This window comes from Phoxinus phoxinus (genome assembly GCF_949152265.1).
Source record: "Phoxinus phoxinus genome assembly, chromosome: 25".
NCBI lineage: Eukaryota > Metazoa > Chordata > Actinopteri > Cypriniformes > Leuciscidae > Phoxinus > Phoxinus phoxinus.
In genome coordinates this window covers 3570099-3584031 of record NC_136900.1, presented here as the reverse complement: position 1 = coordinate 3584031, position 13933 = coordinate 3570099, and the positions used below count along the sequence as shown (strand labels likewise).

The window sequence follows — 13933 nt, the reverse complement described above, 5'->3', positions numbered from 1 at the left end:
CACTTAGAGGGCACAAAGACAAATGTACTGGCTACTTTTATTGATTTCTCATCAGCTTTTAATTGCATGCAGCCCCATATTCTTGCTCAGAGGCTCTCTGAAATTCCTGCAATAGATGTTGGTACTATATGTTGGTTGGTTGGCTGGCTGACAAGGGGGCCACAGAGAGTACGTGTAAATGGCACCTTGTCTGAGGCCCTAGTTTGCTCTACTGGATCACCCCAGGGGTGTGTCTTAACCATTGTTATTTGTATTGTATACAAATTGCTGTCGTAGTACTTCTGAATCATCATCCATAATTAAATATGCTGATGATTCAGTGATACTTAGTTTTTTGCAGGACCATGAGGTGGGCCATGGTCCAGTCGTGGACCGTTTTATAGAATGGTGCGAGGAGTCATTCCTACTGTTAAATGTCGCTAAAACTAAAGACATGTGGTTTGACTTCCGTAGGAAACCATCTGCCTTGCTATGTACCATTATAAATGGCTCAGCAGTGGAGACTGTCAGTCAGTATAAGTACCTGGGAATTATACTGGATGATAAACTGACCTTTGAGGCCAACACAGATAGGATCTGCAAAAAGGTCAATCAAAAACGGTTTTATCTAAGGAAATTGAGGAGTTTTAATGTTGAAAGTTCCCTTATGAAAATGTTTTATTCATCATTTGTTGAGTCAATTCTCACATTTTCAATGATTTGCTAGTTCGGCAATCTTAATTTGATTACAAAGAATAGGCTGGGAAGTTTTGTTAAACAGTGTCGGAAGATCATTGGTGTCTACCAGATTAGGTGTGTTCGGAGAACAAATGCCATTTTGGCAGACCCTTATCACCCTCTACACGCGAGTTTCGGCTCTTGCCGTCAAGGAGAAGGTTTGCCTTCTCTAGAAAGGCAAAGGCAAATCGATACACAAGATCATTTATACCATTAGCTGTTAAATACTTGAACCAGCTCTAAACATCGCAATTTGTAATTTTTCCAGGATGACATTATGGGTTAATTGTGTTATTTTTGTATCTTTTACTGTATTTATGTGTTGGCTGTGCCAATGGCTACTGTCGAACAAATTGCCCCTCCTTGGGGATAATAAAGAAAGAAAACTGATGACGACAGCACATATCATCCACCTTTGATCTCGTAGTTGTCTGATCCACTATGAGGAGTGAAAAATGTTTGTCTAGCTTATTTCAGCCGCTTATATATTTTACAATAGTTCCCATTTGATACTTACTCGTACACTGTAAAAAATAATCTGATCAAAAAGTTATGATAACTTATATATGTCATTAACTCAGACATAACATAATGTGTTATGAAATTTCAGCTCAATTGTTTGAGTTTTCAATCTTTCAATTTAGGTTCATAAGTTACTTCAATCAGGGCCGGATTAACCATTAGGGCAACTGGGCAATTGCCCAGGGGCCCAGGACATCTAAGGGGCCCTGGGCACCGTCAAATATTATGTCAAATATCAGGATTAAAATGTCTCCACGATCTGCTTTTGAAGAAATATCGTAGGATCGTGCATTCTATCAGTTTGCAGTTCTGGCGCCTCCGTCCCAACATACTGTACAGCGCGACGTATATTCACATGAAATGCAGAGGAACGGGACACTGTAGTTTATAAAAATTAATTATTTGCATGTGCTTTAAAGCCTTGCCGGTTAAACATGTCGTTCGCTGCTGATGCGCTGTTCTAACGAGCGCTTTTCTGAGCGCAATAACGTTACACCCCGACGCGCACATGCACTAAAGCCTGTATAACAGCGCCCGTTACTGGACTAAGTTATCTTTCGAGTCTTATTGCTCTAATACTGTCAAATACACACAAGGTTTACATAAACAAAGTTGGTTATGTCTAAAGTGAAAGAACAGTAGAAAAAAATAAGAAACAAATCTGCGTGTATATTAGACTCGTCGCGGGCAGATCTTAAAGAGACAGTAGCCCTAATAGTAAACATGCATCCGCTTGTCCTTAAAGGGATGGTTACCCAAAAATAAAAATGATGTCATTATTTACTCACTCACTCTAATGTTGTTCCATACCTGTATTAATTTCTTTCTTGTGCTAAACACAAAAGAAGATATTTTGAGGAGTGTGGCTAACTGGGCGGTTGCTGGTCCCCATTGACCATAGTAGGAAAAAAAATAGTCTATGTTGTGTTTTATTTTCATATTTCATATAATTTAATGACTTTCTTCCATGCTGTAAAATACACATACTGTAGCTGAAAAAATAAAGCACTGTTTATTTCATTTGTATATTAAGTTAAAGGGGGGGGGGGGGAGGATGCTGAGGGGGGGGGGGGGGGAGGATGCTGAGGGGGTCCTACAAGTCATTGTGCCCAGGGGCCTCTGAACTCTTAATCCGGCCCTGACTTCAATGAATCACAAATTACAGGTGATTGAATGAACTTGCCATTTTAAATTAAGCGGAGGACAGCTCTTTGCGCATGTGCGGGAGACTACAGACGACGAGGCCACGACAAGCACGTTTTTCGCGCCTGCAAGCAGTCACACTTCAAACGGCCAGGTGCCTCATTTTTCCATCAGACAAGACGATCGGGTTGGCGTGAACAACTTCGCTATTGGTAAGTGTTCGTGTTTTGTAGATATTATGAATGTGCGTTGATGAAACCAATAACACGATTAACGTTACCTTTTGATATGTGCGGCAACTGTGATGTCATTTAAGCGAGGCACATTTCAGCGGCCGTTAATGTTATAGGCCGTGGGCCGGACCCCGAAATTGTGAATTTCACAGATCCCTGCCAAGGAACTAAGTGATTTGTTTACAGATGGCATGTAAAAATTATTATAAGTAGTGTAATCATTGTTTCCAACGTTGATGTGTGCACATTTTATGAAGATATCGATTTAAACGCTTACATTTTTAAACGGGCAAATTTGTAGAACTACTAAATCGTAGCGCCAGAAAACGTAAACAAATCACCCGTCTCCTTGACAACCAACATATTTGATACAGTAACTTTGCTCTCTTTATAACGAAATCCTGCGATTTAAATAGTCTTTATATACTTTTTGTCTGCACGAGCTATACTATACATTGTGCACTTACCGTCAGAAGACCTCTAAGGTTATTGATCACCCGTGACATACATAGAAATTTACATAGACCGCACAACAACAAAGCGGGACGCGATTGACAGCCGGTGTGCGACAATATGAAGTGCTGTATACGTTGCTTCTAGGGCAAAAAGCCCAATAACCTTATTTTCTCAAACAAGTTGGGCATCATTTGTTCAGTGTGCCCAGAAATGGGTTAACCTCAACACTGCTGAGAGTTTAATAGCTGAAAAAGCCATAGCAACATTCAATTTAACAGAAACCTGGAGAGCCCAAGATGTGCCAGTTAATGTGGGCTTCCATAGGGAATGCTACATGCTCTTCACCAATAAAGATCACATTGCAAGAGCATGTAGGAGGAGAGAAATGGCAGCCAAAGATACTGAAGGTATGTATCAAATCCATAAATTCTGCAAATTTTCTATTAAAATAATTGTGTATTGATCATGTAACTTTGGCTATGTATGTGTGTATTGTAGTTAGTTTAAGAAAGTATGTTAAATAAACCTCACACTACCAGTGAATCTTAACTACACAAAGTGATTTTTTATTCATGTATATTTTTGAACACTTTATCTTAAACATTTTATTGAAAAGCTGGAGATTTAACAAGGGCAAAAAGCATATTCAATATAAGATTACAGTGAATAGTGTAAGGTTGACAATGAATTGAACACAAAAGTCATTTTTTTAAAGGAATGTTTTATTTGAAACAAAGACATTACATGGTATTCTTACAAATCTAAACAGTGAGATTACTAGATTAAAAGTAACCACCTTTGATAAACACATTCTTTGTCATATTTGTCTACCTGACAATTCATCCTATTCATACTGGAATATATACCAAAATATTTTCTATTCCTCTGTTCTACAGGAGAAGTTTGCAAAGCCTGCCAGACATACCTCCCCCAATGCAGCATGGATGGAGGATCGAGGGGGAATTCTATGCAGTTCATTGGATGACATTTCCACCAGCACCAAAAAGTGTCTTGGAGCTTGTGCATTGCCAGTGCAAAGCATTACAATGTGTGGGGGGGAACTGCACATGTAGAAAGCACCAGCTACCATGCACAGACATGTGTCTATTGGTGCTTTTCCACTGCATGGTACGGCTTGGTTCAGCTCGGAACGGTTCGGCTCGCTTCACTTTTCCAGTGCGTGGTACGACTCGACTCGGTACGGTTCGGTTCGCTTTAGCTCGGTTGCTTTTCCACTGCAGTTAGTACCGCTTCAAAGTGGGTGGGACTGATCGTTAATAGTTGCCGCCTCTACTGGCTCGGTAGTCACTTTTTAGTTTTTTTACAATTTTTAAGTTTGTAGGTCCGGTGGTAGCCGTGTGCGGCTAAGAGCTGTGCTACTTCTTGGAACACTTTTTCCTTCCGTGTTGCCCCATCCAGCTCTCGCTGGATCCACTCCTCGGCAACCAACGAGAGGAACGTCTGCACCTCGTCCACTGACCACGATTCAGCCATTTCTTGTTTGATTTTTTTTTTTACCTCTTTTGTCAAGTAAATACTCTAAAAACAGGTGCTACCGCGTTGGCTGTTGTCTGGCTATTTACATCTAGCGGGTTTAGTGTCTCGTGTCGCAAATTCAATGACGCTGAAGTGACTATTCTGTCTGACCAATCAGTGATCTGCAGTGTTTTCACGTCACATTTAGTATCGGTACGGTACGCTTGGAACCTCAACAGAGGTGGTACCATTTAAAGCGAGCCGTATCGTACCATGCAGTGGAAATGCGCCAAAGCGTGCTGTGTCGTACCGAGCCGTACCGTACCATGCAGTGGAAAAGCGCCAAAGCGTGCTGTGCCGTACCGAGCCGTACCATGCAGTGGAAAAGCACCAAAGCGTGCCGTGCCGTACCATGCAGTGGAAAAGCGCCATATGTAGGAACTGCACCAACGCTGTCTAAGGATGAAACACACAACATTGTGAGCGTGCAGCCATGGCCTGAGTACATCTTTAAATAACATGACACTAATAAAAGTTAATCTGGTTCAAGTTCGTTTTTGTCTGGTGTTGTAAATTCACTAAATAGCCCTAGTTAGCCGTTGATAATCTAACTCAGGGGTTTTCAAAGTGTGTGGCGGGCCTCCCTAGGGGGGCTCCAAACAGTGTCAGGGGAGGATCAATGGAAGTGAAACTATTTCATTACTTGCATTAGTTATCAAAAGGAGATCACACAGAATAGCCCACATGTGTGAGAGTTCAGATACAGTAGTTTTTGGGAACTGTTTTCCCCTCATCAGGCTGAAACTAATAAATGCCTTAGGACAGACCTTTGTTTATAACTGTTTGGTGCAGTAAGAAGTTATGTTCAGCAATATTAGGCTATTTTGGCTCAAATGTTGAGTGCCTATGGGATAAAAAATATATAATTATGATCCCAAAGGCATCCAGGAATTGAGCGAAACTTACCAAGTAAACTAAAAATGTGGTGGGGGGCACGTCGTTTCCCATGCTTTGTTTGAAGGCACGCAGTCTCAGACTTTGAAAACCCCTTATCTAATGTTTGCCTTACTATAACATTAGCCAACTATACAAAATAAATCCAACCTGGACGTTGCCTCATGGAGATACCGTTAATACGTTGCCTACTTCACCCAAGTGAGGTGTTCCAAGAGCGTCTGCCTTCTGCCCTACAGATGCCGGCTTCACCATCAGGAGAGGAAACGCATGCAAAATATACAAAATACAATGTGCGATTAGACAGGAATCAGGAGATAACGTAAGCTAACTATATAACCGTGTGTGTTTTAGAAATCTCCCAGCCCCAACATAGCGGATTCAAACTGTCAACTCATTATGAACTATGGAAGCTGTTTAAATCATCTGTGTTGGAGCAGGGAGTTGTCTAAAACAGGCAGGACAACGTGTATCCTGTAACTTACTCCTGGAGATGTTTGGGAAATACTCTCGCAGTACATAAGCTTCACTTCAAATAAGATAAATTCATATAACTGTTAGCTAGTTACACGGAAGGGGCTGAACGATGGAAAAAAACTTTAAAACTTTCTTCTTCTGGACGAAAAAAAAAAACTTCAGCGTCATAATCAACATTTTAAGACAAATGCAAATAAGCCCTTGATAAACTCTTTACAACACACAGTTAAATAAATAATTAGCTTGTGGTATCCACAGAAAAAAAAGCTGATCCTACCATACAAAGTTACTTCAGGTGCCAACACTAGCCAACTTGCCGTATACTACATTTAAAACGACAAATAGCTTAGCATTACCCACGTGTGTAGCATTCGGCGAACATATGCCAATACCAATGCATTCAGACTTTTTACAATGTTTCGGATAATGCTAGTGCTAATCAGTTACCTACCGTTTCCACGATGTGTGGTGCAGCCATACACTGTAGCCAAAAAACGGAGGACTCGCCAGAGTCGCCACTGACCGGCCGCCGCGCCCGCGAGTTCAGTTCACATCCGGGTCTTCGGGCACCGGTTCAAATAATGACGTGATTGGTCAACTCAAGTTGACAAGGTAACAACACGAGCTTTGATTGGTTCTTACTCCGGCTAACATTTTGTGGTTAGCTAGCGAGATTATATCTACGTTATATTTTTAATGTGCAACAATTGACGTTGGAAACAAGCAGTAATGTGCTCAACAACAATTGATAAAGCCAGTTATAAAAAATTAACCAGTTCCCTGGAGGAGATCTATCAAATCGAAAACTAAAGGAGAAAAACAGACTTGGCCCACTGCCTATTAGCTAGAACACGTTTGCAGTCTTTTAGTTCAGTCAGAGACGGTTGATAAAGCTTCATCTGAGACAATACCAGTTTTCACTGTAAACTGTTGTAGAAAACACCATTTCTGATAGACCGTATGTCAAGGCCAAATAACGTTAAGTTACACTAACGTTACCGTTCAAAAGTTTGGGGTCAGTCAGATTTTTATCTTCTGCTCACCACGGCTGCATTTATTTGATTAAAAATACAAACAAAAACCGTAATATTGTGAAATAGTATTCCAATTTAAAACCGCTGTTTTCTATTTTAATATATTTTAAACTGTAAATTATTCCTGTGATCAAAGCTGAATTTTCAGTCTTCAGTGTCACATGATCCACCAGAAATCCTTCTAATATGATGATTTGATGCTCAAGAAACATTCATGATCATTATCAATGTTGAAAACTGTTGTGTACAATTTTTTTTCAAAATTCTTTGATGAATAGAAAGTTACAAATAACAGCATTTATCTGAAATCTAAAGCTTTTGTAACATTAAACACCATTCAAAAGTTTGGGGTCATTAAGAATATTTATTTTATTTTTTGGGGAAATAAATAAATTTATTAATAAAATAAATCAATACTTTTTGACTGTCCAGATCCCCCTGAAGGACTGAGTGATGAAGACATGGAAGAAAAGCGGAGGATGATGGAGGTACATCACACACATGCACATCACACATACCTGTCTAATATTACTGCATACATACCTGCCTATATTATACTAACTACCTACACTTTGCTTTTGTGTCTGTGAAGCCTACTATTTTGTCTTAGTATGTGCCCTTTGTTCTTGTGCAATCAAATTCAGATGGAAGTGCTGAAAAAAGACCCAGATCACCAGCAGATAGATGAGCTGATGTCTGCCACGTTCTCCAAGCGCAGAAAGGAGATCGTAGGGGATCAACCTCTCGTTGGGGATGTCATAGCTAGATGGCCGGCCATGTTCTGTGAGAGACAGGTATAACAATAGACAACACAGCCTAAGATTAATCACTTACCATAATCCAATGACTGGATATCAATGTATGAGATTCTCTCCAGTAAGTACTAGAGAGATGTCTGATACTGTACTGTGGTCCGTTCAGAAATGTTTTTTTTTAGTCCGAATGGTGGCGTGAATGTGCATACAGATAAGTGAGAGGATTGTGTTTAGTTTTACTGAGTGGATGAAAGCCTTTGACAACAGACCACCTTATCTTACTAAATTGTGACTCTATGCTTTGAAAAATCTTTTCTCTAATTTCTTAACCTTTTTGTCTTTTTTGTCTCCTCAGGTTCGGGCAGAGTTCAAAAGAGTCGTAAGCACAGACCTTCTTGAGTCGTTCCTCGATGGACTTGATGACCTGACACCAAGACTGCTGGAAGTGTACGAAGCTGCGACCAAGTCGGCAAAGAAGCCTGCACTGAAAGCCATTTTGGACTGTCTGAAGAAAGACGTGAGTAGACGAGCTGAGAATTGTAAAATTGGGCACCAGATGTTCGCAATAAAATCTCAACACTGCTTATTTTTGTCTTGTAGGACACAAACGAAAGGAGAAGGACTGCTGCTCTGCTGGGTCTGCCACACTACCTAAGAGAAGAGCCATCAGACATCATCAGGATGTGTGACGTAAGACCTTTTTCTGTCATGCATAACAGCCCATATACGAACGCACCCACCCACATATACACTTGCGTGCACACACACACCACTCACCTCACTACACCCCACACACACACACACACACACACACACACACAAACAAACAAACAAACACACACACAACCTTTAACACAGAGCTTGGATTAGATACACTCATGGGTCTTGATAAAGTCCTGTGGCAGCAAAATAGTGATGATGCAGGGAGGGGTGAGGGGCAGAATAGGGATGGGGAGGATGAGGGTTGGGTGGAATAGTGGTGATGGGAGGAGGGAGAGGTAGAACAATGTTGGGGGAGGAGAAAGGGGGGGTAGAATAGGGATGGGGAGAGAACCCAGTGCAACATACACTTAACCCAGATCTGAGAGGACACTGAAGTTTTCACCCTTGCAGTAACCTTGCAACATTGCCCCTACAAACATGCACACTCACAACCAAGACTATTTTATTAGTTTGAAAACAAGGCTTATGATCACTGAGACTTAAGTAGCTTTGCAGAGCATGCACTTCTTGACCCAAACATTCACACTATTTTTTTCTTCTGCTTTTCAAGGCCCATGGTGAGACTCTGACTGCAGCCATGGAGGGGATGCAACTTGGCCTGTTGATAGGCTATGAAGGTGAAAACCAGGATGTATTTCCACGTGAGGTCTTCAATGAGGCAGTTGTGGTTGAGGAGACTGTTGTGCTTCACAACTTTAAGGATGTGCCATCCAGCTTTGCCATGCATTTGGGGATCATCTACTGCGTTAACCTTGAGTATCCACGAGCCATGAAGTATTCCTTTGAGTTCCTTCAGAGGGTAGTGATGAAGATCAAACCAGATCAAGCCTCTGCCAGAGTCCACGGCATCCGAAACAAGCTCCTGAGGTACAATTTGTAAACCATGCCCCACCCAAGAATACGATTGGAATTCATTTTTGCTTTGTTTCTGTTGACATGTATCAAGTCTCAAATATTTGAAAACAACCAGCTGCAGTCTGAAGTTTTACACACACACAAACAATCAAACACATACACGCACACAAACAAACACACACCACACGCAAAAACAACACAAACACACACACACCACACACATACATACATACAAACAAACACACACACAGAAACAGGGTTCATCACAGATTAAGACGATTAATGATTTATAAAAGTATAAATATTGAAATTTAAAATTTAAATGAATCTTTGTGCTGATTAAAATATAACTGATATTAAACTCACCAAAGACAAAGAGTGTTGTGTAAGGAAAAGCTAATGTGTTTAAAGGAAAGTATTTTCTATTGGGTGAATATGAATAGTGTTGTATTGGCTTAACATTGGTTTTAAAAATTTTTTAAAAATGTTTTGTACACACAAACACACACACACACACACACACACACACACACACACACACACACACACACACACACACACACAAAGAAACAAGCACACCACAAACACACACACACACACAAAGAAACACACACACCCACAAACACACACACCCACAAACACACACACCCACATACAAACAAACACCACACATACAAACAAACACCACACATACACATACATACAAACACACACCACAAACAAATACACACAGAAACAGGGTTCATCACAGATTAAGACGATTAATGATTTATAAAAGTAAAATTTAAATGAATCTTTGTGCTGATTAAAATATAAAACAGTTGAAACTGATATTAAACTTACCAGAGACAAAGAGTGTTGTGTAAGGAAAAGCTAATGTGTTTAATGGAAAGTATTTTCTATTGGGTGAATATGAATAGTGTTGTATTGGCTGTATTGGCTTAACATTGGTTTTAATAAAAAAAATGTTTTGTACACAAGTGTGTGTGTTTATAATTAATTGTTAAGTTAAAACAAGAAATTATTTTAGATCATCTTAACTTGATACCCTAATTCAAAGACATTACTTAATTGAAATTACTAAGTTGAACCCACTAATGGGGATAAGTGAACAGAATGCTCATTAATGAGTTCACTTTATTTTGAACTTGCATAGCAAAGTTGAAACAACAATAATTGTTTAGTCATGTTGACTCGCAGAAGGCAATTCACAGCTTAACAAGACTCAAAATAATGAGTTGAAACAATTCATTAATCCATTTTGTTTTTACTTGAAATTTTGAGGCAGCTGCTTAACTTATGCTTTTAAGTAGAACCAAGTAGATATTTTTTACAGTGTACTGCGTCGCTAGACGCTGTTATGGGGAAAACTAATTTTTTTCTCTGAATTCTGAAGCCTTTTTAATCATGCAGTAAATTGCACGCCCATTGGTTCGTGCAGAGTAATACAACACACCAATGGTGAGGCAGCGGAGCTCACAGATCCCGGAAAATCACTGGCAGTGTGAATGAACCAAAATCAAACGATCCCAGGACAAATCCCAGGTCACATTATCCGTGTTTTTTCCAGAATCTCTGTGTGAAAGGGGCTTTACAGACTTAAAATGGAGAAAAACTTAAGAAATAAAACTGAGGAAGAAAAAAGAACAAAAGATAAAACATCAATCCTCAACAAGACTTCTGGAGTATCTCTTCTTCATTGCTGTTAACTATCTGTCTAGCCGTACAAAGCAGACGTTGTATTGCGAGGGCAGAATACTCACACAAAAACAATAGACCAAGGCACACTCCAGATTCAAATTATTTAAAACAAATTATTTATTCAACTGGATAATTCATAAGGAAAACATTTAAAAATATTATAAAAAAAAAAAAAAATGATGATGAACTCAAGTACACCACTAAAAAAAACTATATATTTACCACATTGAAATGTATACATATACATACACATCAGATGAAGGCAATAGTTCTCATTGCAATAATAACTTTAAACAGACTCCACCTCTTATATTTTTACCTACTGTTTCTTTTTTCTTCTTCTTTTTTTTTAACAGACAACATGCAGACCAAAATAGTGCAGTAACGAACAATCTAGTAATTCCATAATTCCAGAAGTGAAATAAAAGTAAGTAAATGTATAGATGTGTGTGTGTGTTACCTACTGTTTCTAATGCTTCCACTACGAGGCTAGATTGCTGTTGTGTGCAACCTGTCTCACTATTGGATAATCCTCATTTCATTTTCTAACGACATTTTTATGATCCGAGATACTATTTTTCATACACTGCTTCATTCTCCAATTTAAAAACCACCACCCCTACATAAACAATACACCACATATTCTGTGTTACAATAAACAAAATAATAGATATCATGAGCTCTTTTTGGGGCTGATCTTCCAATACTGTTCAAAACACACTCACAAACCTTTGTGCCATTCCTGGAAACAGTTCCTGTTCAACTGAAGACACAAGTGAACGTCACATACCTGGCATTTCCAAGGTGTATGCTGTGTCTTTCCATGCACTGCTTTGCAATGAACACACATGCGGCGACCAGTAGTGGCAAGATTTCTGACATCGGAGGTCAGCTCAGCTCCTGGAACCGGCACATGGTCACTACTGGTGTGTTTTGGTGCGGTTTTCTGAGACACACCACAGAGCTCTTCAATAAGCACTTCCATAAACTCCTTGTGCATCATGTTGCCGTGTAGCTCCTTGTGCAATATGAAAGCGTTGGTGGCAGCAACATCCAAGAAGTGTAGAAAGACTTTTCTGTACCACTTCATGGTTTTGTGCTTGACAGTGTAGTACTGCAACAGCTGATCGGACGGGTCAACACCGGTCATGTGCTGGTTGTACGCGGTCACAGGCGCTGGACATGGAAAAGTCTTTTTCTTCCATGTATCTTGTGCTTTCACTTTCCTTTTCACATGGTCTCCTTTATAGGCAGCATGGATGGTGGAGCAAACAGACACCTCTTGTTTGTCCATCCACTTCACGCACACAAGAGGCCCGTCCCGAATCCACCGGATGGATCCCCTGGTGGACTTTTGGGTCAGTGAATTAGATGAGCTCCGTGGAAAGTCCTTCCTATATTCTCTGTAAGTCCCACAAGCACCAAACTTCATAGCAAACAAGTCTGTTAAGAGCTTTGGACTGGTGTAGAAATCGTCCATGTACACATGGTACCCAGAGCCCAAAACTTTCTTGTCCAGAAGAGACATCACAGCATCATAAGAAAGCCCATTGCCTGTGGGAAAGATGTTCTTGCCCGTGTACACAGAGAGGTCCACAGTATATCCATTCGACGAGTCAGTAAGGGCAAAAAACTTGAAGCCCACCTTAGTAGGCTTGGCTTTCATGTACCGTGCTATTTCAGCATTTCCTTTGGATGCCACAAATCTTTCCTTCACAGCTAAATTTCTTCTAGGATGATAGAAGGCTTTGCACGCAAGACGGATAGTGTCCATGAGGGGTTTGACCCTGAAAAGTCGGTCATGTTCAGCTGTGCCCCTCTTTTTGTCATTTTCCGTGTCTGCATCTGGGTGGCTCATGTGCAAATTCCATGAAATGGTGCGGTATCGGTCCCTAGGCATAACTGTGGCAGGAAAAGGCAAAGTAAAAATACTGTGCTGCCGCCAGTAGTCAGCGATGGAGCTCATCTTCACTGTGGCAATGTAGAAAACGAGTCCAATGTAGCGGTACAGCTCGCCAACACTGACATCTGTCCAACTGTATTTGCGACCCTTTGCAAGTGCCCTGGCAGCCTGAGCATTTGTGTTGTGGCACAGATTTGACACGGCGCTCTCTGAGAAGAACTGTTTGAATAGACTCACAGGGGAGTGCGAGTCAGCGAGACTCAACTGCGGCCCAGGTTCCCGTGCCGGCAGGAATCTCCGAGGCTTTGGAGCCACGTCGACATCAGTCTCTTCTCTCCATGACAGAGTCTTCTTGGCTCTCTTTACAACAGTCTCTGCTTTCAATGACAAAGACTTCTTGGTTCTTTTTGCAGCAGGTATCTTGTCACTGTCATCCTCACATCTGCAAAAAAACAACAACAACAATGCTGACAAGAACATAGATGTACTGGAAATTTCAGCTAATATCAGCCTTAACTGGTGACTGGTCCTGACCATTAGCTGGTCATCAGCATCACCAGCTTGGACCAGCTTGACTGAGTTCGTGGACCAGCTTGGACAGATTGCCATTGTCTTAGCCAAGCTGGTCCATAGGTTGGCCAGATTGCTATTAGCTTGGCCTAGCACAGGGGTGTCCAAACCTGCTCCAGGAGGGCCACTTTACTACAGAGTTTAGCTCCAACACACCTGTCTGGAAGTTTCTAGTGATTCTAAAGACCTTGATTAGCTGGTTCAGGTGTTTAATTAGTACTAGAGATAAACTCTGCAGGATAGTTCCCTTCAAGGACACCCCTGCCAATCAGGTCCCAGCCAAAGACTGCAAACAAAATATGGATGTAGTGTCTGTGACCGCCCGTCGCCATCTTGGCAACATGTCATCCCGATTCACTCTTGGATTAACGAAAATGTGCAAGAAGGCGGGACAAGCTGAGTTGACTGCTAACA

General features: G+C 40.8%; 2 protein-coding genes across 2 annotated transcripts in view; one reads left to right on the top strand and one right to left on the bottom strand.

The window, feature by feature from the left end:
- Nucleotides 1-2524: 2524 nt before the first annotated feature.
- On the top strand, nucleotides 2525-9578 carry LOC306994227 (uncharacterized protein). Its single transcript, XM_079604706.1, has 6 exons — nucleotides 2525-2594; nucleotides 7445-7500; nucleotides 7657-7806; nucleotides 8123-8284; nucleotides 8368-8457; nucleotides 9041-9578. The coding sequence occupies exons 2-6, from the start codon at nucleotides 7474-7476 to the stop codon at nucleotides 9368-9370; spliced, it is 759 nt and encodes a 252-aa protein (XP_079460832.1). The 5' UTR covers nucleotides 2525-2594; nucleotides 7445-7473; the 3' UTR covers nucleotides 9371-9578.
- Nucleotides 9579-10688: 1110 nt separating this feature from the next.
- LOC306993257 (piggyBac transposable element-derived protein 4-like) overlaps nucleotides 10689-13933 on the bottom strand; it is a 31023-nt gene continuing 27778 nt past the window's right edge. Inside the window, exon 2 of the mRNA XM_079602929.1 lies at nucleotides 10689-13391. Coding sequence (XP_079459055.1) covers nucleotides 11768-13391 — 1624 coding nt within the window. The 3' untranslated portion in view covers nucleotides 10689-11767. The remainder of the gene's footprint in view (nucleotides 13392-13933) is intronic.